General features: G+C 38.6%; 1 protein-coding gene across 1 annotated transcript; it reads left to right on the forward strand.

The window, feature by feature from the left end:
* Positions 1-27,928, forward strand: tsen2 (TSEN2 tRNA splicing endonuclease subunit). Its single transcript, XM_078543430.1, has 12 exons — positions 1-114; positions 1,316-1,538; positions 2,339-2,420; positions 4,553-4,592; positions 6,945-7,470; positions 8,798-8,875; positions 9,369-9,419; positions 10,486-10,624; positions 23,321-23,357; positions 23,453-23,564; positions 27,560-27,649; positions 27,781-27,928. Exons 2-12 carry the CDS (start codon positions 1,350-1,352, stop codon positions 27,838-27,840), a joined length of 1,404 nt encoding a protein of 467 aa, XP_078399556.1. The 5' UTR covers positions 1-114; positions 1,316-1,349; the 3' UTR covers positions 27,841-27,928.
* Positions 27,929-27,964: the final 36 nt, after the last annotated feature.

Raw genomic sequence — 27,964 nt, forward strand, 5'->3', positions numbered from 1 at the left:
GGAGCCGCAGTGAGTATCGCAGTGGTTGCAATGTAGCGGTTGTCAGCTCTTGCTGTCGATGGGGGGGTGGGGGCTTGAGTATCGACTTTTCGAATGTTGCTCACTGTAACAATTGTTGGTACCTTTATAAATGTTACGGCTCTTTACAGCGTGCGGAAAAGCTCAGGGGATCCCGCGGATTGCGGGATGAAGGATGGGGTGCATGTGAGGAGGGTGGAGGAGAAGCAGCAGCAACAGCAACAAGGGGGAAAAGAGTGGCAGTGTAAAGCATGAGGAGGAGGAGGCGCAGTGGAGGGGGGAATAGAAAGAAGGAAAGGGGGGACACTTAATTGGGAAATATGCAGGGGCAGAGGGGATAGCAGACTTAGTGAGGCGATGGGCAATTGGTAGATGCTATGGAAAGGGTAGCAATAGGGCAGAAGGAGATGGGAGAATAATGGGGAACAGAATTTGGAACCTTGGGAAGAAGAGTTGGGATAAAAGTGGAGGAAGAGATTGCGGAAAAGGTGGCCAAAGCCTGGTCACCTTTGATACCCTGGGATACCCTGTCCACACATTGACAATTCCTCAACCTCTCCTCTTGGATATTCTGTAGCCCTGTCACGTTCAGCTGTTGCTGACCATTAGCACAGTTCGGACCGCAGAGTAGGAACCCCTTTTTCATTGATTGCAACAGTCTGTGATGATTGTATGAAGGGTGGAAAACTGGAGGCCAGGCATTGCTGACTTAAATATATTGAATAGTGAGTTTTGTTTAAATAAGCAACTGTACTCTACATAATGAGTGGTTAGGATTTACAGTGCACTATCTTATAGGGTGGTGCATATAGATTGAATAGTAGCCTTCAAAGGGAAATGGAATAAATAATTGAAGGAGAAAAAAATTGCAGGGACAGTGGAAAAGAGAAGGGGAGTGAGACTAATTGGATTGTTCTTTGAAACAGCTGGCACAGACTTGATAGGTCCAAATGGCCTCCTGTATTGTACTATTCAATGATTCTATGATAGGATAGTCTCAATTCAACTTTTGAACTCAAAAAGGTTTGATGATGTTAAAAATCTCATTTAATTACTTGTGTTTAAAGGGTTATTTTAAAATGCTGCTTGCATCCAGCCATGAGATATGCATGGCTTTAAAGGCCCCTCATGGGTCACTGCAAATTATCAGCTGTAGATTCCACACAACTGGATTGACATGTATTTTACTTGACAACTCAAAATATTCAGGACCTGACTAATTTGCTCGATAATTGTTTACCCTGCAAATCCCTTTTATAGGCTATTAAGACTAACTTCCTAATACTTTATTTTGAAGATCCAGAAGTTACTTCAAAGGAATCCTTGGTGCTATGGCAGAAGCAAGCTTTCGTGCACCAAAAAGAAAGAGGAGAGTGTATGAATCTTATGAAGCTCCTTTCCCTGTGTCACTAACGCAAGAAGAAACCAGTTCAAAAGAACAAGAACATTATTATGCTGAAATTATGAATAACAGTGTAATTGTAAGGAAGCCAGAAAATATGCAAGCCCTGTATGGAAAGGTATTTCAAATACATTAATGACTTGAACTTGAGAAATACACAGCACAATTTCAAAATTTGCAGATGATATGAAACTTGTGTAGTGAACAGTGAGCAAGATGGTAATAGACTTGGAGAGGACCTAACAAGCCAAAGGATACAATTTTAAAGTGTGATGCAAGAACAGAAACACTCAGGGATGTTTGTGCACAATTCTATGAAGATGGCAAGACAGGTTAACAAATCAGATAATAAAACATATGTGATGTCATAAATCAAGGCACAGAATACAAAAGGAATTTGAAGGTGCCAGCTGCAGTATTGTGCCCAATTCTTGGTACCAAGAAGGATGTGAAGGGTTTAGAAAGGATGCACAAGAGGTTTACTATCATGTTTATTATCATGAAGGCTTCAAATACAGTAAATGAGGAGAAACTGTTTCTAGTGGCTGAAGATAACAAGGGGGCACAGATTTAAAGTGATTGGCAAAAGAACAGGGGACGACATGCGGAAAAATCTTTTTACACAATGGTCAGGCAAGTTAGGATTTACAGTGCACTGTTTTATAGGGTGGTGGATACAGATTGAGTAGTAGCCTTCAGAAGGAAGTAGAATAAATACCTGAAGGAGAAAAAATTGCAGCAACAGTGGAAAAGAAAGGGAGTGGGACTAATTGGATTGCTCTTTGAAACAGCTGGCACAGACTTGATGGGCCAAATGGCCTATGTTGTACAATTCTATGATAGGATAGTCTCAATTCAACTTTTGAACTCAAAGATTTAGTAATGCTGAAAATCTCATTTATTTATTTGTGTTTAAAGGGTTATTTTGGAAAAGGAGTGCTGTCCAGAAGCAGACCAGGTTATAATGTTTCAGACCCTTCTTTAGTTGCCAAATGGAAAGGTAAATCTTCTTTAAACACTTATTTGGCCTGTTTTATTTTTATCTGTTGTTTTATCGTTTATAGATGATTATTCTTAAATTGTTGTATTACAGAACACTACACATTACTGAAAAGAAAGACATGTTGCCAACACTTCCTGTGTTCCACTCATCAGGACAAATTCAAGAATGCCAATTTCAAATGACCACAGCCCATAGCTCCCTGTTGTTTTCTCCATGGCAATGCCTTGGACAACTTGCCTTTGTCCTGATGAGTGCAAGATGAAAAACTGTGGCAATATTCACACTCTGTGCTATCAAGTAATAATAACCAACTGAATTCAATTTGACATCAGGTTATTCACGATCAGTGCCACTGAGAGAGGGCTGTGTAGATAGTACTGTATTTTTTTAAAATGTGTTTTGTTGGTTCTCTCCATCTCTGCCTACACCACATCAATTATGGTGGTGGAGCAATAAGTAACTTTTATCCCAGACCAGCTCTCTAAGCTAACTGATAGGTGGAGCTGGATTTAATGTGGGCAATGGGGGTCTCGCCTACCAGTTGGAGAACTGGTGGAAAACCTGCATTGCTTATCTGACTGGAAGCCAGGCATTTAACTGACTAAGTCAGTTAGTTAGAAGCATTAACATAGCCTGAGATGGATGGGTTTATATGGGAGAGAAAATAATGATAATACGCAGTGACGATAAAAAGGCTTGTGGTTCTGATGGTTCATTTGCTTTTGATTTGAGTGCTTGGTGCCCACAAAGAGAAAAATATGTTTTCAAAAAAAGTTCAGAAAATAGCATAGCACACATTTTTGCACTATTCCACTTTTGGTGTCTTTTTAAAAAATGTTTTTTAAATAAACAAGAAAAGCAAAAAAAGTTTAGCTTATAAATCAAAGTACAAAAATGTATGTACAAGAAAAGCCCACTCAGTTCACCCAGCCTGTCTCTTCATCCAGGTTGTGTTTAAAGTTAATGTTATAGAGTGGCTTAATGATGTATTTAGTAAATCAAGTCAAATATCATAGGCCTCAAAGTAGGTTAACGGATGTATAACATAGTAAGATTTTTACCTATTTGGCATTGAAGAAATTTTGGGTTTTATTCATGTTCTGGCATTATGAAGTTTCGTTCACTATCAATTTACAATATATATGTATTCTGACTTAACTTGTAAATGTCGAAGAGTAGGTAGCTCAGATTGCAAATGTGCTGTCTTAAAGGAAAATGAGGCCCTTGAAACTATTCAATTTGAGACAGAGAAGATATTGAGTACATATGATTATAGTTTTTACCATAATGATTTTTGTTCACTATATCCAGTAAAACAACCAGCATGGTTACCATGAACTACTATGCCAAGAGGGTGGGTTTCACTTTTAAGGTTGTAACTTTGATTGGCAACTCTGGCGAGCTAATCCTGAACAATTGTGAGCAAATCGATCTAGGGTTGACTGAGGCAACAGGAAAGAAAGACAGCTCACTTCTATTCAGTCATTCAGTCAGAGTGACTAATAGACTGCTAATTTGTGATAAACTACACAACCACATCTTTGTTATGTGTTATGTTTAATGGCCTGAGAAACAAATGGAAGTAGATGTACTTTGTTTTGATAACTGCACTCTGTCAATTACTATGCTTCGTGTAACATAAAACACTTTGTTTCTTCACATTCAGCTTTTCCCCACTAAAGTGCTTTTCAATTTGCTTTCCAAAATGATGGAAGAATGTACCTGACAGCAGGTGCAAAATCATAGTATCTAGTACATATGAGAAGGGGCCCATTGTTACAAACCCAGATTAGGTTTTCACTTACCTAGATATTGGGTAATAAAGATGTTCCCCAGTTTATAGGAGATATGAGGTCTGCATAAAAGAGTGGCTGGTAATGCTAAATGTGAGAGAATATCTCCTGTAGATATGTGGATTTGTAACAGCAACAATAACCTTGGTTGGGCTTAGTACATTGCCTATGCATCCTGACAAAGAAGAAGACAAATTAACTTAAACCTATTGAAGTACATTTTAGGGACACACTGGGAATTCTAATCAAATACTTTTTGCTAAAGTATAGTAACATCAGTATATGATTTTCGCATCTGATTAAATGCATTAACTTTATCCTTTTGGTTGTTTATAGATGCCAATCTTATGCACATGCCTATAATTTCATCAATGAAGTAAGTTTGGGCCTGTCATTACAATTTTGCCATGTAATTCTGTATTTATATTCCACCTAAAATGCTTCTCAGCTACTAGTTTGTCTATTTTTATTGTTGTGAAGAATCATTTTCATTTATTGGAATTCTTGTCTATAATAAGACCCTGAACAGGTTTTACTACTGTTGTTGAATAACATGTATTTTTGGCTGTTTTTCTTAGACCATTCACATTGTGTGTTTTGTAGGGGAAATAAAACAGTTAATTTGTTAAAATGATGGTTGGAGAGGAAGTATTCTATTTGAAAACGAAAATTAATGTGATTAGCTTGGCACAGTTAAGGAAGGAGCACTAAACAAATTTTGGGAGAGTTGTCTTTATGCGGTGTGAAATTTCAATGTTTTTTTCAAGATCTTATTTACCTTTTTCCCATTCTCATCTGAATTTATTGCCTGTTAATGTTTACTCTACTTTTCTTTTATGCTTCTGCAATGAGTTTTATTGCTATTAAAGGCTGTATCATGTGTGCTTACATCTAATTACCTCCCTCACCTTTGCACTGTGGTCCACCTTCATGACATTGCCCTTGTATGTTTCAACTTTCTACTGTAGCAATGCAGCCACCAGTGGCTTCTTCCATCTCCGCAGTCACACCTACTGTGGACCATCCTTGGCCCCCTCTTGTTACTCATTTACGTATTACTTTTGGCAACATGTATATGTATGGGGCAGTTGGTATATGTATGTTGACAACACACAGCTCTATCTCTTCACCGCTTCTGTCAGAACCACAATAGCCCTGTTGTTAGAATGCCTGACTTAATGTCATGGCTGAGCCAATTAAGTTCCTCCAGCTGAAATTTGGAAAGACAAAGACATTGTATTCAGCCAATGGATAAATCTCCATTCTCTTGCCACTAAATCCCTCTATATCCTTAACAACTCACTCAGGCTGTCTCAGACAGCCTGAAACCATCTGCTCAACCAAAACTGAGTTTCAAGCGACATACTCTTGACAGTTAATTTTCACTCTGCAACAAAAACCATCTCTGTTCCTTCATCCCGCTTACCATAGTCCCTAATCTACATTTTTTCACCTCCAAACTTGATTTCTCTTATGCTTTTCTCATTGACCTCTAAAATTGCACCCTGCATAAACTCCAACTTGTCCATAATGTTGCTGTAGTATCCTGCCTAATCAGTGATGAACTATGCTGGTTCCTGACCACCCAACACCTCACTTTCAAAATCTCCCTCCTCTTTTATAAATCCCTTCAACTCTTTGCTTCACCCTCCCTTTGATCTCCTGCCCACATTTATCTCATGCCAGCCTTTTTGCTGCTCTCACTCTGGTCTTCCTCACTCCTGTCCCTCCAACCCACCATGGTAGGAGAGCTCTCAAGCTTCTCAGCCCCACTTCATAGAATCATAAAATCTTATAGAGCAGGAAGAGGCCGTTTGGCCTATCGTGCCTGTGCTGGATCTTTGAAAGAGTTTTCCGGTTCATCTCATTCCCCCACTCTTTCTCCATAGCCCTGAAATTTTCTCCTCCTCAAGTATTTACCTAATTCCCTTATGAAAGTTATTATTAAACCTCCCTTCCTAAATTCCTCCACCTTTGTTTTCGCTTGTTTTGCCTTTAAAAATATGTTCAATATCTACTAGTAGAAATTCTGACCTTTCATGATCACCCTGCAATGTTGACCCTATCTTTATCTCTCCACAACTGCTGGGTGTTTCCAGTATTTTCTGATTTTGCTTCAGATTTCTAGCATCATGCAGTATTTTGCATTCTGTTGAAAGTCTATCTATTTGATCATAACTCTGCTAACTTCATCACTTCTGCTTTCTGTCCGTTTTATCCCGTGAAATACTTAGGGGACTCATTAGTTTAAAAATGATCATGTAAATGGAGTTTGGGTTTGTTCTGTGAGGTGTCCCATATGATGAGGTCTAATTAATTAATTTATTCCTTTTAAGTTAAGCACTTAATGTCTGTGTGAAATAAAACACTCTTGGCCGTCCTCCAATATTACTATGTAAGGAGCTGCAGTGTGTTGTGTGAGAGGGATGGGATGTATAGGTCCCTTTTAACTTCTTTTTGTGCCTGATCCTGTGTCCACACAGGTCTCTCTACAATAGTGCAGTTCAGAGTAGAAAAGCACTGTGCAGGGCATTGCATGTATCAACTTGCTTCCTACAACCCAGTGCAATTTTACTTTAATGTGCTGTACTGCCCTTTTTATAAACTTTCTACACAAGACAATTATTTCTTTTCCATGGTTTGTACTTTTTGAGGATGTCTTTCCTGGGATTGTTATGCAATGTGTAATCACTAGCAAATCTTTCCTTTGTTTTCACTATTGTTACAGGTTTCAGCATCATGTAGAGTGGGCTAAAAGTCTCCTGCAAGAACAAGGATTGGAGAGCACTTTAATTGAGAAAATGCTTGAAAGTTATATAAAACCTATAGAATTGCCTTGTGATAGAAAGAGCAGTGAATTTGATGACAGTTCACAAGAAATAAACATTGACTCCAAAGTCTATACAGCTAAAACAGAACCTGATGAAATAGCTGAAGAAACACACAATGGAGAAATTCATCCTGCCATAAGCCCTCAAAATAGGACACATTGTTTGGAAGGTGATGCACATTATGATCCTTTAGCAAAATATGGATATGTCGACTGTGAAACAATTGACAGGGAAGCTGTAGCAAAAGTGCACTGTTCCAGACACAATGATCTCATTATACATTGTGGCTGCCAATATCAAGATGCTATGAAAGAGGCTCTGCAACATAACTCAATTAAAGATAACAAGATTTCCACAGAGCACGAATATGTACTAGTGGTAGAAAAAGTACCACTGTGTGCTGATAAAGAATTGAATAGAAAAGTGAGTACAATGATTAGAGACTGTGTGAAACCGTGTATTAGAATGCTGGTCATGTGTCTTAAGTCAAATCCAAATACAGCTAAACGCATTCTGTCTGTCTGTTGAAGAATACCAGTACAATTCATTCAAAACAGTCTGCTAAATGGAAATGTGTTTTGAATACAGCATTAACTTAACGTGAAATTTAGCTATTTATGTGGCCATTATGTTCTGAAGATCCATTAAATAGGGTTTGTTATATTCTTTCACACGGGACTACTTGTAAACTAAAATGGAAAGCACTATTGCAAATCCCATTATAAACAGTTAAGATAATTAGTAATGCACCCATAGCGTGTCAAATTCCAAGCCGCCAAATTCCAAGCCACCAAATACATTCACCTTCTCAAAAAAAATTAACTTGCTTTTAAAATTCGTGCCGGACTTGATTTTCTGTTCACTGCATCACAAGGTCTCCATCATTCTGGCTTAGAATTAGCTGTACTCTTGATGCTAATTAACATTGAACAATCTATAGCATACACTCAGCTCAGCTCTCCCTTAACTGCTTCAAGTCTTGTTCAATCAATACAACCCAGCCACATCACAAATTGCCCATTAGGAGCTTTTGTATTCATGTTTTAAAACAAGATAGCTTTGCAACCAAGTTGGATTGTATAAATAGAAAACATGCTAAGTGTTTCATGAATACAATATTATGCAATTTTTGGACCTGACATCATAGCATGCTTTTAATTCCATCTTTTGTGTTTGAACTTCAATTTGTAATTCATAGAAATGTCCTACTCAGTGGAGGTTGTTATGAAATTTCCAGTTTTAATGGAGTCTGGATAAAGTTTACATTCGTAAAAACAGGAGTAGGCAGTTCAGCCCCTTGAGCTGTCCCCTTGTTTGGTTAGATGATAGCTGATGGTGTATTGAGCAGTAGTAAATTCGCTGGGTGTTTAGGATTTCCCATTCCACCAGTAATGGTTGGAAAGTCACATCAGATAAATGTAACAGAATAAAGGTAACCTCTGGCTTTTGTAGGTTATGTTAACTCCAAGATCAAGAGTTGTGATTCAGGGCTACAGTGTGACTGAAGGACCCTGATGTTCAATGGTATCACTATAAATTACACTTTATTAGTGTGCAGATTGGCATTGAGGTGGAGTGGAATGTTCTATGATATCAAGTTGCCTTGGGACTATTACTACATCTAATTATGATGCATTTGATTTCATTATCTAGTGCTCTCATTTCATATGAGCATATACAAAACAACGTAATTAAAAGTATTTTGGTTCAAATAATGAATTGGGCTCACCTAACGAATTGTTTTCTTCAGCTTGAAGTAACAGAAAGATTAGTCTGCAAGAGGAACCCTTTCAAAGTATTTGAATATCTTCAGCTCAGTTTGGAAGAGGTATGATAGAGTCAGTAAATATACAAGGTCTGTAAACTTTATTTTTAAGCAGCAATTAAAGATAAGCATCAGATGGCAGTACCAACTTACAATTTGAAAGAATGCCTGTTGTTTAATTCACATGTGTAAGATAATATGAGACAGAATGATATTTAATTTTACTTGTTTGATTAGTATGGCTGTTTAATTTTTCCTTGTTATAACATAAGGAACAACTTTAAGTGTGGTTCATCAAATGATACTACATAATGTAGCCATCAAATGGTCATTACTATCATTACCCTTTATACCGAGCATGACTTTACAGTGGATTCATGTTTAATATTTATTCATTCACATCTCATAACAAGATTAAACATTTGAGTCATAAAAACAGCTCAAAGATTTTATTTAATTATCACAATTATACTTATTGTATCCCTGTTCCTGACATGCAAAACATTTACTCACAGTACATGTGTTTAAATTAATTCCTAACTCCATACTGTTTCAGGCATTTTTCCTCGTCTATGCCTTGGGATGTTTAACCATTTGTGATAATGAGGTAAGTTTTATGTTTTCTGTTGGCTAGGAAATGATAAAATTGACCTGAGTTCTCCCAATGGCCCAGCAAGTTATCCATGGAGTAGTTAAGCAATGCAGACCAAGAAAATCCCAGATTCAATCTATAGCCTGTACCGAATTAGCTGATCTCAGCTGAAGTGGTGATAGGGACAATACAATTGGTCTTCATACTCCTGGTTTAAGATTAGGACTCTTCTCCTCCTACTGTGCCAACCTCTTCATCCTTCACTTGTAAACTCAAGCCTGGATGTTTATTTTGCATGTTTTGTGCCCAGAAAATTACTGACTGATATTTTGAATTTGAAATCTATGGGAGTGTTTTTGAAACACCAGTGTCTTTGAAAGTATATCATCTGGATTAATCTGTCCACTAAAAATGCAGAGATTAAATTAGGGAAAGTTGGTTTAAATTAGGGAAAGTTGGTGGTTGAGAGTTCAGTGGTGGTATCATTTTCTAGAATGCTCAGTTTGGATAAAACTGTACGGCAATGCTGTATTACATGGGGTTTAATTTCTTGTTATTTGTTTTAAATATGCATGAGCATGGCAAGGTTAATGTACATTTATATGTACATTAATGATTTTAAAAGGAGATTGAGTGGGCACTTGAAGGAAATAAATTGGCATTGCCATGGGGATAGAGCTGAGGAATGGGATTTACTGGATTATTCCCTGGAGAGCCAGCATTGGTTTGATGGGCTGAATGGTCTCCTTCAGTGCCACAAATAAAGGACTTTAAAATTACTTCCTGATACAGGTTACAGTTCTTATGGATTCTGATTGTTGGTCCTGTTAATTTTCTGGTGCCTTTCTCTTGGCAAGTAATATGATTAACAGTAAGCACAAGAGATGGACAAATTCAGCTTGTTGTTAAATGTTGAAATTTAGTATACCTGATTTTCCTATAATAGTGGGTTTCGCAGTGCATATTAGGATCAATCTGGCATGTAAAATGTACACTGAAAGCAAGAAGTGACATTTGATAGTAAGGGTTGAAATAACAGTTGTGTGGCCCCATGTAATGGTATTTTTTAATTTAATTTCAGGAGCCTCTGAGTATTCTCAAATTGTGGGAAATATTTAGTCTGATTCAGCCTGGATTTAAAACCAATTACATGGGCTATCACTACTTTCGAAGTAAAGGCTGGGTGCCAAAAACTGGACTGAAGTATGGTACAGACCTTTGTAAGTATTTCTTGAGTTTATGTACCTCATTATCTTGACATCAGAAAAATGCTTAGATTAAGATGAGCATAATAGTAGCACCATAATAGGTCAAAGAATTTATAAAATGCTCAACTGACTCTATGGGCCTAAAATGTCCCAATTTAATCCTGGTCTGTACTATGTTAGCTAATCTCAACCAGGGCAATAGTGGAAGTTTTTAGGCTCTTCTTACTCCTGAGTCTGAAGGTTGTGAGTTCAAGCCTACAGGGAGGAAGAGAAAAAAATGAACGAAAGAAGGTATCAGATGTATATTGTCAGTCAATGGCCTGTATTGCATTTGGCCGTTGGAGTTTTGGACTTGTACATCATCTGACTCGAGCGCAGGACTGCATTCATCTCCTGCGGTTGACTGTGACCAAACCATTACAATATTTGTTCAGTATTTATGAAAGGTATTTGCTACATTCTTGATCATCAATTCTATATTTTGACATATAAACAAAATTCTAATCACCTGAAGCATCAGGTCTTATCTTTATACAAATACTGATGAACTTGTGAGGTCCTCCACATTTTCTGCTTTGATTTCACGTTTCCAAAATTTTCATTATTTTATCTCTTCTAAATGTGCCCTATTTTGTCGTGAGCTTTTGTCTCAACCCTTTTAAATGCTGTAGTGATACTTTAGCCATATGTTATCAGTAAAATGTTGAATGATGGAAGCTGGATACATTGTGATAGTTGTAGAAAACCATTGAAGTAATGAACAATGTGGAACTTTGAAACTGATTAATTTTTCATGTGTTCTGAATCATAAACTTTTTAGTGAAACTAACTCTACAGTGGGAAAGAGATTAAGTTTTTTGGTTTAGATCAGTGTTATCCCAGGCTCAGTGTGCCTCCATATCAGAAAGTTGTGCATTCAAGTCCCATTGCAAGAGAAGTGAACGCCAAAAAGTAGACTGCCACTTCAATGCTGCACTATTGGAAACAATAAACTGAGGGCCCATCTACCTTCTCATCTTTTTTTACATTAAAGGTTCTGTGCTGAAAGAGCAGGGGTGTTTGCCCTGGTATTCTGGCCAATATTTATCCATTAACCAGCTTTTCTGAAAAAAGCAGATTATTCGATCATTATCAACATTGCTCATTGTGGGAACTTGCTGAGTGCAATTTGGCCACTGAGCTTCCCACTTTAGAACAGTGACTATTCTTCAGAAGTACTTGATTTAAAGTACTTTGTGACATCCTGAGGTTGTCAGGTGCTATATAAATTTAAATCTTTCTTTATCTCTGTTTCTCTGATCATTCAACAACGCAGGACATAAGAAATTATATAAACTGCTCCAGGCCACACAGTCCTGTTGTGAATAGATGTTATTTTTAAAAAATATTTTTGGGGAATATTGTGTTATACTGTAAAGGAGGCTGCGTGCCTGTATGTGTGTATGATTTAATTAAATTAGGCAAGAGATTGATATGAGTCAGGTTGTCTGGGGGGTTTAAAACATGAAAAGGATCGCGGTGGTAGGTTGAGATCCGAGTAAATAGGTTAGATCTAACATTTGTATTTTTATTTAAGTTGAGAGTTTGTTTGAATATCAAAGAGGAGTCAGAGGTAACAAGAAACCTGCTTGCATCTTGCAGGAGTTTCATAGGTAAATAGTAGTGAGGTGTTATATTTTATTGGCCCAAAATCAAAGACAAGTTAGAGTCATGAAAGATTTTATATTTGGGAAGATTTGAGTTTCAAAGAGGTGTGAGAACAATGGAACTGGAGACGAAAGGGAAAAGAGGAAGTTTAGAGTTACTGTGAATAACTGGAGTAGTTGTTGAACTGGAGCTATGGAGATAGCTGGAGCTGTTGAGATATAGCTGGAGCTCTGGGCTGGGAGAGGGTGCCACTTGAACCAACCATCCAGTCAAGCCAGGAAAATCTTGGGCTGCAACAAGCAGTTTATTCTGAAGTGGATTTTACCGCAGAGTGGAAGAGGGTAGAGGTGATGGGATATGCCTTCATTGAAGCTACAGTCATTTGCCTTGTGTAATATTGGATTTTATAGTTAAATATCTATAGGGAGTGTTGCCTGGAAGGTGTTTGCTTGCGGGTTTGACCAAATAGAGAGTTTTTTTTGGGAATGTTTTGTAAGTCTAACCTTAATTGTGTAATTGTCACTTTATGTGCTTAAGTTTTCTTTTATTCTTGTTAATAAAACTTCCACTTTTAATTTTTCAAATCCCAAAATGTTACTAGACCTCTTACTGCTGAGATTGGTACGTCGTCGTCTCGTTTTCAGTATACAAAAAAAAGGTTATGGCCCATAAACCAAGTCTCTCTGGGATTTGGATTGCGCAGCAATTAACACCGGCTGTGGTCACAACACTATGGGGGCAGTCTCTTTCTGTATTGCATTTTTGTACAAGCTTTCATTTTCAGCAGCTATTGAGATAGACTAAGCTGTTCATGCCGGTTCCCTCTGCTTCTATCTTGTTTTCAGATTTGCAGCGTTTGGCATCTGACCAACACTGATGACCTGGTTGAAATAGAAAACCTGGAGAGGGGACTTGGAAGGCCCAAACCCACATCCCACCTTTCTTTTGACAGCTCATTGTTTTATATGCAAACAATGGTTGTCATTACTATTGTCATTCAATATTCTTTTAGGAATGTTATTCCGCATGAGAAAGGCTGTGAGGCACGGTACTTAGGGCTAAATAGGATACTAACAAAAGAATCAGGTTACCTTTTATTTGCAGTAGTACATTTTGCACCATTCAGTTAAAGAGTTATTTGATTACCTGGCATATTGTACACAAACGTGAGTGGCATGAGATTTATTCCAGAAGGTTTCGGTGTCGTAGAGCCTAGACGTTTCTGTTAAATTATTGATGACAAGCCCAAAAGATTTTCTGTCACTTCCTGTCCGTCTTAGTTTGTTAAGCTATCACGTTTTAGGAAGAATTAATTAGCATTAACAATCTCCGATCTGCTTGTCTGTTTAACATTACTCTTCTTAGTGGAGATAGTAGTTTCAGGTGAACAAGTCTGCCAACATTATGTGACTGTTTAGTGTTATGTCTTCTGGTTCCCATGAATTCGAAATAATCATACTTTAGACTCAAAATGCTGGAGCTTGATTGAGTATAATTCTTTCAGCTCTCCATGTGGTTGGTGGACTGATATATTGATACATTGTTACTCAGCACATGACTGTACTGTGACAGCAAATAAGGCACTCTGGGATATATATTTACGTAACACTTAATTTCTAGCTCTTTATGAATAATATGAAGAAAGAGGAATGTTATGTTATATATAGTGCCTCTATATCAATATAACTGTTCCAATCATTAACTTTTTTTCCTTAACTAAAGAAGATTAACAATCGACTTTTGCAAATAAGCTGAACAACTTAAGAGTCTTTTATACCTTGTTTTCTTTTCTAAAAATGTTATTCACGGTACAGGTTAAATGATAGGATGTGCCTTTGAGGAAGATAACATTATGGAAATTATTATATCGGAATTTATTGAAAAATAATGTGCAGGGGCAGGATTTTACCAGCAGGGGGAGGGGCCCGCTCGCCGACGCATAAAATGACGCGGGATGATGTCTGGCGGAACCCCCAACGTCACCCCGCCCCATTTAAATTTTCAGGAAGGCGGGGGCACAGCAAAATCAGCTGCGGGCCTGCCGACCTGTCACTGGCCAATTGAGGCCATTGACAGGATCATTAAAACAATTAAAGGACCTGCCCGTCCAACTTTAAGGCTGGTGGGCAGGCCAGGAGCCCTGGCGGCAACTAGAAAAAACATGAAACCTCATCCACCAGCGGGATGAGGTTTCATGTAGGGTTTTTAAAAATTTAATAAAGTTGTTATGGAAATTATGAACATGTCCCATCTCATGTGACATTGTCACATGAGGGGACATGTAAGGGAACTGTTTTTTCTCTATTTTTAATATTGTTGAAAGTAGAGCCGATCTCCCTGAGGCAGCACTTAGCCTCAGGAAGATGTGTGCGCTCTTTCATGCGCATTCGTGAAAGAGCGCACTCTCGATTTTAGGGACTCTTTCCCCCCCCCCCCCCCCCACCCCACCCGCCCGCACAGGAAGCGCAAAGCGAACCCTGTGGACGTCATGCTGGGTGGGCCTTAATTGGCCCGCCTGCGCAAAATGGTGGCGCGGCCCCAATCGCTGGCGGTGATCGGGTCCGCGCCCACCCGCAATTGGGTCAGCTCCGCCCGCCTAATGGACGGAAAATTCAGCCCCATGTGTGCACGCGTGATGTTTAGAATGTGGGGTGCAAAAGAACATTTGCAATTTTAAATGAACCAAACTAGGTTGTTTTCAAAGGAGGGGTGAAGTGTGACACCTAACCCGGTGAAGTTTAGAAACAGTATGTTTATTTTTCCCAATGATTACTGATAATAAAAATCTCTCATAGCACTAAGTTTTATCAGGAAGGTAAAGTCCAAAGACATAGTAAACAATGGGTATTTGCATTCAAAGTGGAAAATATGTATAAAGGACTGAAGGCTATGTATAAGGATAGGCAGTCTAAGATCCAACAAGTGTGAAACGCCTTCATCCAGTATGTACCAAACTGCTGCCTCCAGGGACTGAAGTTAAGTGAACTCACTTTGAATTCGACTGTTCAAGGTGTTGTTTACTTTGCCTGGGTCTTTTTAAAATCTGTGTGTTTTACTGTTGCTGTAATGCAGGTGTAGCTGGGAACCAGATTAATAGGGGATTTAAAAGTTATTGTAGCAGTAATCTGTAGACATATGTGTTATGACCAATGCAGTTGGTAAAGTCGAGTTATTTAAAAAATCCCAGAGGGAAACTTCAAACAACTGTCATAACCAATAATTTTAAGTGTTATGTTTGAGATGCGACTCTAAACTCAGGAATCAGACCACTAGTTCTCGAGGTTTTACATTAAACTCAAGGAAACATTTTATTATTTTACGCAGGTTAAAATATATGTACACATGGTTACAAGTTATTACTATCATAACTTTTAACAAATTCCCAGACTAATCTCCATTAAGGCAACAGCAACCCATAGACTTAGCCAAACACCAGGCAAAGCATTTTCACCTTACGAATTCAAATTGAGGTTCTTTTCATTGTGGAGCCAGTTGGAGGCTTGCAGTTGCCTTTTGATCTTACATTGCCTCTGCCTGCACACCCAAAAACTACTGAAGTTATACCTACCAGTCCCATTGAATGTTAATTCTCATTGTATCAACAACCTCTTTGAACTCCACCTTTCAACAATGAAACCCCTTTCATAATACCAATTTTATTGGTAATGTAAACATATTGCTTGGTAGCTGCTGGAAAGGCATCACTTTTCACCCCACTTCTTGGATGCTCTATTCAAAACATGCAAATACACCCTACCTCTCGGTTTACATCTCAAACTAGTACATATCAAAGCACCCAGACTAGCTGACTCCAGTCCAACCAAGACACACCCACAGACCAAACCTCCATTCCAAAAGAAAAACATTTTCCAAAATATTATATACATTAATAGCTTCATGACAATTTGTATGCACTTACAATCTTTTCTTTTATTAATAAGTGTTTAATTTAGTTTTATAAAAAGCTCTTAAGACTCAGTGGTCTTATTATTACTGAACTCAAAGCCTGCATCTCGAAACATACAAAGTGAAAATTAGTTGTGACAGTTGTTTCAAGTTTCCCTCTGGGATTTGAACCGTTCAGCATTTACCATCTGCTGTGTCATAGCAAAATTTGGGGGCTCTTTGCGGAATATATTTGAAATTCCTTGATTGGTTTGGAGTTGGTGAATCTTAACGTTATGAGTACGAGAAGCACTTTGAATTCAGGAGTTGGTGTGAGTTTTTTTTTTGCAGTGGTGAGACTGCAGAATAGCTTTGGAAATTGCTAAGTCTCATCTGGGAGTTGAAGTTATAACTTTGGTTGGTTTACAAAAGGTAAATAAAGCTAAGTTAATGGAAATGGCAGAAAAGTTACAAATAGATTACCTGCAGGGGTGAGTAAATCAGACATAATTGAAGGTATAGCACAGCATTTGAAATTGGAAGGAATACCCGAGAGACCGAATTCTCATAGGAATGGACTCATATTAAAGGCAAAATTTAGTGGGCCTTACAGGATTGAAAAGAAACTGAGTGAAATAAATTATTTAACAAATACTCCAATTAGAAGAAAGAAGCAGACGGTATGTCATGCAAATATGCTTAAAAAGTACTTTGACAGGGAAGAGGACCAAAAGAAGGTGTTAGTGGTGGTAGATAATGAGAAAGAAGTAGAAATGCAGGATTCTGAAATTGATTTTCCTCTAATCAAATTGGATAATGAAGGGGTACTTGAAAATTTAAATGTAATATTGAATTACCTTCCAGACAAGCATCGAAGTGATTTGCAGTCACACAAAACTATTTATGGAAATAAGTTGGGGAGGATAAATTTAGCTATACATGATGTGTCTGTAGAAGTTTCATTTTCGATAAAGCAACATCCTTATAGATTAAATCCAGCAAAGTTGTCACAAGCACAGAGAGAAATTGACTTCATGCTTCAAAATGATATCATTGAGTCTAGTTGCAGTAACTGGAGTTCCCCTATTGTACTGGTACCGCAACCAGATAGAACACGGAGACTGTGTGTAGACAATCGAAAGGTGAATGGGGTGACAAAAGCAGATTCATATCCTATACCAAGGTTGGAAGATTGCATTGAGAAAATGGGACAATCAAAATTTATCATAAAGATTGGCTTGCCAAAAGGATATTGGAGAGAGCAAAGGAGATATCGGCTTTTGTGATGCCAAATGGACTGTATCAGTTTAAAGTCATGTCATTTGGTATGACGGGTGCACCTGTGACATTTCAAAGGCTGACAAGCAAAAGTAATTGCAGGCCTGAGCAGTTGTGCTGTTTATATTACCGACTTCATGTTTGCAGTCCAACGTGGGAGGAGCATTTACAGCATCTGGAAGAATTGTGTTTTTGATTACAAGAAGCTAATTTGGTGATGAACTTGGCTGAAAGTGAATTTGCAAAAGCGCAAGTTACATATCTAGGCCATACCATTGGACATGGTAAGGTGGTTCAGAGAGATGTGAAAGTCCGGGCTATCAAGGATTTCCCAGTGCCTACAACAAAATGAGAAGTTTTGAGATTTCTGGGCATGAGTGGGTTTTATCAGAAATTTGTACCAAATTTTAGTAGTGTGGTTGCTCTACTGACTAAACTATTAAGAAAAGACAAGAAGTTTCAATGGACACAGGAGTGTCAGAAGGCATTTGACAGTTTGAAAACTGTATTAACTAAGACACCAGTTTTGGCAGTACTCAATTACGCCAAGCAATTTAATTTGACCATTGACGCAAGCGATATGGGCATTGGGGCGTACTGATACAAGAAGATGAAAATGGAATTGAAAAACCAATAGGGTATTTTTCACGAGAGGTGAATGTACAACAGAGAAGATATTCAATGACTGAAAAGGAAACTTTGGGTTTGGTGTTAGATTTCAAAATGCTGCAATGCTATGTGGCAAACAATTTGTCAGAAACAATTGTTTATACAGACCACAATCCTTTAAAGTTTCTGGACAAATTTCAAGACAGAAGTGCAAGGCTATTCAGATGGAATTTATTACTGCATCCATTTAATCTACCAATTATACATGTTGCTGGATGAGAAAATCTGATTGCAGATGCTTTATCAAGGGTTTGAAGCTTAATGGGAAAATTGGACATTTAAAAACCTGGACTCTGAACTGGAATGACTTCTGTTGATCCAAAGGATTTATGTATATATATATATATATTAATGCATGCACCTGGTAATGTAATAGTGTAAGTATATAGACAAGTATAGAAGATAGTATAAGATGGGTTAATAAAAATGATGCTGTCTTTTTAAATTATGACGGTTCATTTTTCAATAAGGAGGGGAATGTCAGGAAGATATAATTTCCATAATGTTATTGGAATTTATTGTAAAATAGAGGTGTGTGTTTGACATAATTGGATTAAAGATAGCTAGACTGAAGGCTTTGATGTAAACATGAGGGAAGTTTAGAATGTAAGATGTAAAAGGACATTTGCGTTTTTAAATGAACCAGACAAGATTGTTTTCAAAGGAGGGGTGAAATTTGTCACCTAGCCAGATGAAGTTTAGAAAGTGTTTTCCAAAAGGTTACTGGTAAAACTTAGTGCTATGAGAGATTTTTATTATCAGGAATGTAAAGTCCAAAGACATAGGGAAACAATGAGTATTTGTATTCAAAGGGGAAAATGTGTATAAAGGAGCGAAGGCTGTGTGTAAGGGTCGACAGTCTAAGATTCAACAAGTGTGAAACACCTTCAGCCTGTATGTACCAAACTGCTGCCTCCAGGGACTTAAGTTAAGAGAACTCCCTTTGAATTTGACTGTTCAGGGTATTGTTTACTTTGCCTGGGTCTTTTAAAATCTGTGTTTTACTGTTGCCTTAACTGAGATGTAGCTGAGAATCAGATTAACTAGGGGATTTAAAAGTTATTGTAGCAGTAATTTGTAGACATATGTATGTACTTACAACCTTTTCTTTTATTACTAAATGTTTAATTTAGTTTTATAAAAAGCCTCAAGACTCAATGATCTTGTTATTACTGAATTCAAAGCCTGCAAACATACAAAGTGAAAACTAGTCGTGACAATTGTTTCAAGTTTCCCTCTGGGAATAGAACAGTTCAGCATTTACCATCTGCTGTGTCATAACAGCCTCTACCTTGTAGATTTGGCATTCATTGCTCTCAGTGATGAGTTGACATGCTGCACAGGTGATGTTTTCCATGTTGCTCCTGGTGTTGAGGGAGTCATGCTTGATGTTGCTAATGTATCACTTGCTGGTGACACTATTGATGTTGCACTGCTTGTTGTTGATGATGTCTCACTGGTTAGTGATGTTGCTGGTGGTGTTGATCCTTTCTGCTTTTCCAGCTCAGGTGCAGGTCAAATATGGACTCTGTTTCTTCTCATTTGCTTACTGGTTTTGGTCTCAATGATGTATGACCTTGGAGTCTCATCTTCACCAATAACTTTTGGTGAATTTCATGATTGGATCATGTACATGTACAATTTGTCCTTTCAACAGCTCAGGCAGGGATTTAACACGCTTGCAGATGTGTTGACCACCTCCTACCTGTGCATCAGTGAGTTGTTGTCTTTCTTCCTCCTGGTCACTTGGAGGGTGTCTCTTGCTTGGCAGAGCTGCTTTATTCTTTCTTCCATTCAGCAGCTGTGCAGGCAATTTCATATCAGCCTTGAGAGGTGTAGATCGGACTAACAATAAGGCAAGGTCTGGATCTTCCTCTGTGTCTCTGCATTTCCTGCAGATTTTCTGACCATCTGGACATGTCTTTCTATAAACCTTTCTATAAATCCCTTACAATCCCTTACATTTTCTGGAGGTGAATTGGGTTCCATTGTCACATATTCTTCTAGGAACCCCGTGCTCAGCGAACAGAACTCGTACTGCTGAGATGATTGTTGTGGCTGTCAAATATTTCACCTTTCAGATAAAAGGGAATTTTGTGTAATAGTTTGCAATCTACCATTCTTGTGTGTGTGGTTGGTGGGGTGGGGGGTGGGGGGGGGGGCGGTGTGGTGTGGTACCTCAGTAGGTATCATCTCCTCTTTGAGCTGTGTATTTCTGTGTGACCTTCATGTATATTCTGGAGACATTCTTCCTGCATCATTTTTGGTATGATTATTCTGGATCTGGCTAACAGAACACTATCTAAATAGAGATAATATAGACCAATACTGCTGTATTGCTAGCTGTATTTGCTGAGAGAGCATTTGTAACTCTTTGTCTTTCCTGGCCTCGTCTCTAATTTGATTCAGCTTTGGTGGTTTTGTGTTCACTAGATGATGGATCTTTGTACCTAGATCTTTTACCTCATGTTTCTCCTGTGGTGACAACCACAATAGGGCATCCACTAGCATCACTTCACTTCCTGGCTAGTATTTCAGAGTGAAATTGTAACCCTGAAGCCTCAAGAGTAACCTCTGCAGTCTTGCTCTACACAGATTTTTCTTGTAGATCTGCTCCAGTGGACAGTGATCACTCTCCATCCTGAGCTTTCTCCAATACAGATATGTATGAAATTTCTCACATCCATATGTGACTGTTAAAAACTCTCTTTCTATGTTGATATATCTGGTCTCAGCTGAGGTTTGAGCTCTGGATGTGAATGCTATCGGTTTTCTCTCTTGTACCAGGGCTGCTACAAGTCCTTCTGCAGAAACATGTACTTGGAGAGCGATGGGTTTCTTTCTGCTGTAGTATGGCAGACTTGTCTCCTTGCATTCTACTACTTTGAGTTTGTTGCAACACCCCTCGTATTACTCTGACCACTGGCACTCCGCATCATCTTTCATCAGCTCTCGTAGGTTTACTGTGTGTTCTGACGTAAGTTATGAAAGAACTCATGTACTGGATCAAGCCAAGTCATGTACTGGATCAAGTCTCAACTCCTCTGGTCTCTTGGAGGTTGCAATTCAGAGACGGCTGAGACTTTTTCAATACTTGGCTTGACTCCGTCATATGTGTGCACCATTCCGAAGAACGGGCATTCTGTCACTGTCTCAATGCATTTGTCTGCTTTAGCTCAATCCCAGTTTTGCTGGTTCTCTCCATGGCTTCATGTAGACGGTGGTCATGGTCTTTTCTCATCTTCACCATAGATCTGAATATCATCAGCTATGCCAACTGCTCCTTTGTATCCTCGGTATGTCTCATCTATTTTCTGCTGGAACACATCCTGTCTCACTTTAAGGCCAAAAGATAGATGCAGGAATTTGTATCGGCCAATAGATGTGTTGAATGTTGTCAACAACAAAGGTTCCTCATCAAGCTTCGTGTTCCATTTCATGCCATTTCTGGCATCAAGCTTGCTAAAAACTTTTTCCCCTTCCGGTGCTGGTGTGGTCTCTTCCAGTGTTGGGTTAGGGTAGTGATTCCTCTTTATTGCTTGATTAAGATCTTTGGGATCCTATCAAATTTCTAGCTGCCTATATGGCTCCGCTGTCACCACGATGGAATTTACCCAATCTGTAGGCTCTGTGACTCTGGCAATCGCCACCTTTTCTTCTTGGAGCTCTCTTTCAAGCTTTCCTTTTAGTTCTATTAGTATGTTACGTGGGGGCTGAATTACTAGTTTCATCACTGGGTCAATAGTGACGTTATAATCAACCTATAAAGCATTCAACAGTCTCATCAAAACACTGTGTACATTTGTACCAGATCTCCCTTCCTTCTGATCAGCGAGTGCTTTGTAATGGGTGTCCTATCTTCAACCTTCAGTGTCGACTTCTTCTCATGGTTTACTGGGATAAATTGCAGTTCTTCGCAATTGCTCAACCCCAGGATAGTAGGACCATCTGTTTCAGTGACATAGAGCATACAGTTAACATCTCTCCTTTTCCATGTGCCTCTGATTTGAGTTATTCCTAGCTGTCGAAGCTCAGTTTCCCTCGTATGCCCATTAGCATGACATTGCTCGGCTTCAGAGCACCTTACCTTGGGTGCTCATTTTCTTTCAAATTTTCAGGAAAGATCTTCTGGTATACTCTGAGTGGGATGAAGTTACTCCAGCAGTCTTTCATCTGTCTCCTTGAATTTGCATGTTCTGGTTGCATTTTTCAACCTTTTATAGGAAATTGTCCACAGGCTCACCTGAATCTTGACTCAGGACTTGAAATTCATATCGATAGATCCCATAATTTTACTTTGGCTGGAGATTTGCACTGATTTTTTTCAAAAATTTTGTCTGGATTTCTGCTGTTGTCTTTGCTTTCACTCACCTCCTGGCTATTAAACAAATTTATCCCCTTCTTTTCTGTCCACAAAAGGATGTAGCTGACCCTTTCCTCTTCACTAGTGTCTTTAGAAAGCTGATGAATGTCAGTCCACACTTTTGTTTAAACTTTTTAAAATGCCCCTACAACATCATCAGCCTCCCCTTTATCCTGGGCTGGAGCTGTGTGTTTATTGGTATTGGCGTTTGGTTTTTGCATGATTCAGTTTTTCTCGCTCTCTGGCTAATTCAGGTTGATTCTTAATCTAATTCAACGTTAAATTTGTTTAAAATGTTTGGGTTTTTTTACTCATAAACCCCCCCCGGACCCCCAACACCCCACTGCTGCCATCATGTTATGTCTTCTGGTTCCCATGAGTTAAAAATAATCACACTTTAGACTTGAAATGTTGGAGCTTCATCAAGTGTATTTCTTTCAGTTCTCCATGTGGCTGGTGGACTGATAAACAGATATGTCACTTGGCAACTGACTGCAGTGCCACAGTGAATGTGGCACCCTGGGATATATATTTACAAAGTTGTGATACATCACTTCAGAAAGTTATCCAAACTGAAAAGAAAAAAGTAACACTGGTGCTTCAGCTATATTTAAAAAGAATATGCAATTAACGAGGAGGAGGAAAAGCATCCTTCCCTGGTACTAACACTGATTTACTCCAGGCAAAACCCAGCAGTTTGCTAAGTTCAGTGCGTTTTATAGGGAGGTTCATGTGACACTAGATGAGCCCAATGTACTTTGTCACTTAATATTCAGTATTTCTTTGGCTGATCCAATCCAAAATTAGAACATAGTGCTTTTATGTACCAGATTTTAAGTGACACTTAATTTTCCTTTGTATTTCAGTACTGTATCGAAAAGGACCTCCATTTTATCATGCAAGGTATGAACAGTGCAATTGAAATAGTAATTGTATTAGCATCTTATTCTACTTTATAATGTTCAAAAGTTCCATTAAATTTTTCTTTCTGCCTACAGTTATTCAGTGGTGATTGAAATGGTTGATGACAGTTGTCAGGGTTCACAGCGTAGGCCTTTCACTTGGAGATCACTTGCTGGGTTAAACCGAACCACTTCTAATGTCTCAAAGGTAAAGATTCTCATAGGGCATACAGCCAGAAATTCAATTTGGGTGACGCTAATACTCATTCCTCCTCCTCCTGTATTCAGCTATTCTGTATTAATATAGAAAATTCCTGATTTCTTCCCAGGGTTCCTACTGTTACTGTCTGTGTGGATTGTAGATTTTCAGAGTAGGCATTTACTTTGGTTGTTGGCATCTGCACAATAGTAGATGGGATTTGTAACACCTTCAGCAAAATCATCACAGTATCATAGAAGTTTAGCACAGGAAGAGGTCATTTGACCTATTGTGGATCTTTGCTAGAACAATCCAAAACTAATCCCTTCTCTCCATGTCCTCGTATGTTTCTTGGCTTTAAATATGTATCTGTTTTTCCACTAAAAGGTGCAGAAGTCTCTTCCTCAATTACTGCTTGTAACAAAACAGTCTTCCCATGCTCTATCAACAGTGTGTAGAGAAATTCCTCATAGCCTCTCTCTCTCTCTCTCTCCATAACAATTTTAAATTGACACTTCCTGTCCAAGAAATTGGAATAGGATTTTTCTGTTCACCCATTTCTTGCACTACATAAGTGACTATATTTCAAAAGTACTTCATTAGTTGTCAAATATTTTGAATGCCCTGAGGTCACGAAGATGCCATATACAGGTCTTGGATTCCATGTCCGGTGTCCCAGAATCCAGAAGGAGCTGGAAACCGGGTCCTGCCCTAGAAACTACAATCCCTATCAGGCATTGCTGTTTGTCATATCCAGGTCGTGGTGCGCTGATCCCCTGCTCTTTTGGGTCCGAGACTAATGGCGGAAGCCAGCCTGGTCCGCCCCTCATCCCTTCCTTTCCCCAGCCATGTTGGGTCCAGCTCAGCAAAGAAATCTCTGTTATCTTATTTTCCCCCACTCCCAGCCCAGGACCCAAAATCTGGAAAGTGCCTGTACACGTTTCCGGTATACATCCGGTCCCGAAATTCCCAGGTACGGGGTCTGATGCCTATAATTGCAAGTGGAAATAGTCCCAGCATCTCAAATATTTTCTTCATTATGCCTTATCGCTGTTTTAATCCAGATGTATTTATGCTGTACACTTTGGGTTTAATGCCCTTTCTATAATAATATTCCTGACGTTCACATGATATTCTATCTATAGCCTAATGATATAACTTGATCATAATCCCTTTGATCTTTTACACTATTCTCTTACTTATTGAACCCAAAATGCTATTTCCTTTTCTTTAGCTTCATCTGCGCATGTACTTTTAAGGAAAACTGTATTTGTTCCCTGAGATCTTTCCGTCCTTCAGCACCTTTCCATGGAATGTATGCTTCCCTTTCTTATTATCCCTCCCGAAATGCATCACCTCCAGCTTAACTTGCATCTGATTCCTGTTTTGCCCATTTTGCTGATGTATCTAGAACCTCCGGAAGTCTTTTCCAGTTATCCCGATTGTTACTCTCCCTCAATTTAATAACTGCTTAAAATTGGTTCCGTTTTGATAATTATCACCGCTAAGATTAAATTTACTTCCTAAAACTTAGTTGATCATTGGCAACCCATGAAAATATTCTCCAGTTTATGATTTTCTTGTGCTTTTGATTTTGAAAATACTTGGAGAGAAGTGTCTGCTACTTAGAGAATTCCAAATAATATTGCTGAGCGACTGGCTATTGTATAGTTCATATTTGCTCTATGAATTTCGAAAAGGTTATACTATAAACCATTTTCATTAACTGTCCTGCCCTTGCACGTTTATTTGGTTTGACATTATATCTGAGCTAATTGCTGTGAAGCAGGTAATAAAATTCCAGGATATGAAAGACATTCGCTGGTAATTTCCTTAAGCAGATCAACATAAGCAGCACAAAAGTCTTTTTTTGGTTGGATATTAAAAGAAAAACAATGCTAAAAATCTGAAAGAACAATGAAAATTGCTGTAAATACATGGTGGGTCAGGAAGCATCTGCAGGGGAAAGGTGAGCAAAGTTTTGACTGATAAGACCATAAGACATAGGAGCAGAAGTAGGCCATTCGGCCCATCGAGTCTAGTCTGCCATTCAATGAGATCATGGCTGATCTGATGATCCTCAACTCCACTTTCCTGCCTTTTCCCCACTAGCCTTGATTCCCTTACTGATTAAAAATTGGTCTATCTCAGCCTTGAGTATACTTAACAACCCAGCCTCTACAGCCCTCTGCGGTAAAGAATTCCACAGATTGACTACCCTTTGAGAGAAGAAATTCCTCCTCATCCCTGTTTTAAATGGGTGCTCCCTTACTCTGAGCTAATGTCCTCTGGTCCTAGACTGTCTCACAAGGGGAAACAACCTCTTAGCATCTACTCTGTCAAGCCCTCTAAGAATCTTATGTTTCAATAAGGTCGCCTCTCAGTCTTCTAAACTCCAATGAGTACAGGCCCAACCTACTCAACTTTTCCTCATAAGAAGACCCCTCCAAACGCAGGACCAACCTCCTGAACCATCTCTGGACTGCCTCCAATGTCAGTATATCTTTCCTTAGATAAGAGGACCAAAATTGTTCACAGTATTCTAGTTCTGTTGTAACTAGTGCCTTGTATAGTTTTAGCAAGACTTCCCTATTTTTATACTCCATTCCCTTTGAAATAAAGGACAACATTCCATTTGCCTTCCCTATTACCTGTTGAACTTGTATGTTAGCTTTTTGGGATTCATGCACAAGGACTCCCAAATCCCTCTGTGCTGCAGCCTTCTGCAGTCTTTCTCCATTTAAGTAGTATTCAGCTCCTCTATTCTTCCTGCCAAAGTGCATAACCTCACATTTTCCCACATTATGTTCCATCTGCCAATTTTTTGCCCATTCACTTAACTTGTCTATAACCCTCGTGTCATCCTCACCACTTGCCTTCCCACTTATTTTTGTGTCATCCGCAAACTTGGCGATAATACATTCACTTCCCTCATCTGAATTATCAATATATATTGTAAATAATTAAGGCCCCAGCACTGATCCCTGTGGCACTCCACTAGTTACAGGTTTGCCATCCTGAAAATGCCCCCCTTATCCCAACTCTTTATCTTCTATTAGTTAGCCAATCCTCTATCCATGCTAATATACTACTCGCAACACCTTGGGCTCTTATCTTATTAAGTAGCCTTATGTGCGGTACTTTATTGAACGACTTTTGGAAATCCAAATATATTAACTGTTTCCTCTTTATCTATTCTGCTTGTTACCTCCACAAAGAATTCTAATAAATTTGCTTTGCATGATTTCCCCTTCATGAAGCCATGCTGGCTTTGCTTGATTAGATTATATAATCCTAAATGCTCTGCTATTACATCCTTTATAATAGACTCCAACATTTTCCCAATGACAAATGTTAAGCTAACTGGCCTATTAGTTACCTGTTTTTGTCTCCCTCCCTTTTTGAATAAGGGTGTTACATTGGCCGTTCTCCAATCCTCTGGGACTTTTCCAGAATCTAAAAATTCTTGGAAGATTACTACCAGTGCACCCACAATCTCTGTCTCTGTAGCTACTTCCTTTAAAACGCTAGGATGCAACCCATCGGGCCCAGGGGACTTATCAGCCTTTAGCCCCATTAGTTTCCCTAGTACTTTTTCTCTGATGATAGTTATTTCCTCTCCCACTTTTGCCCCTTGATTATTTAGTATTTTTGGAATGCTGTTAGTATCTTTTACCATGAAGACTGAAGCAAAGTATTTATTCAACTCCTCTGCCGTTTCCTGGTTCCCCATTATTATTTCCCCAGCCTAATTCTTTAAGAGGCCTATGTTCACTTTGGCCTCTCTTCTTTTTTATATATTTAAAGAAGCTCTTACTGTCCGTTTTTATATTACTTGTTAGTTTACCCACAAAGTTTATTATTCATATCTGATTAAAATACTATCTTGATTTGTCAGATGCTGACTGACCTCATATATCTCCAGTATTTTCTATGTTTAATGTTAGAGTTTTTGCTTGTTTTAATATTGTCACTAACATTTTTGCTTCGTCCTTTTGTTCCAGGAGCTCCTGTTATGCTATTTAATTAAACCATCAAAGATGACTGATGAGGAAATGACATCACCAGAATGTATGAAGAAAATTAAAGTTCAGGTGCAAATAATTTTGTTTTAGTGAAGTTACCAAAGGATAAGAAAACCAAGAGTAGCCATGGTGTTTGCCTTTGTTTAGTTTACAGTGCATCCATTAATTCAGAGCTAATTTTGTTTATTTCTGTGTTGTAGGAGCTGATTGTAAGCCGTTGGATTTCTTCCCGAGAACGCACTGACCAAGAAGAGTTGTAGCATATTCCAAAGTATTGATATAATGCAGGGACCAAATATATGTATGTCAACGAGCAAACAGCTGAAATCAATAAAATTGAAAAGATGACTTTTTTTACTATGATTTCATTATTGAATATTTGGA

This window comes from Cetorhinus maximus, chromosome 6, assembly GCF_964194155.1.
Source record: "Cetorhinus maximus chromosome 6, sCetMax3.hap1.1, whole genome shotgun sequence".
Classification (NCBI taxonomy): Eukaryota; Metazoa; Chordata; class Chondrichthyes; order Lamniformes; family Cetorhinidae; genus Cetorhinus; species Cetorhinus maximus.

What these genes read in the sequence shown, in the direction of transcription:
- tsen2 (XM_078543430.1), top strand. Translation starts at nt 1,350, where the DNA reads ATGGCAGAAGCAAGCTTTCGTGCACCAAAAAGAAAGAGGAGAGTGTAT. An exon ending in TGCAAGCCCTGTATGGAAAG is followed by an intron (nt 1,539 to 2,338) that starts GTATTTCAAATA and finishes TTGTGTTTAAAG; the next exon opens with GGTTATTTTGGAAAAGGAGT. An exon ending in TTCAGCTCAGTTTGGAAGAG is followed by an intron (nt 8,876 to 9,368) that starts GTATGATAGAGT and finishes ATACTGTTTCAG; the next exon opens with GCATTTTTCCTCGTCTATGC.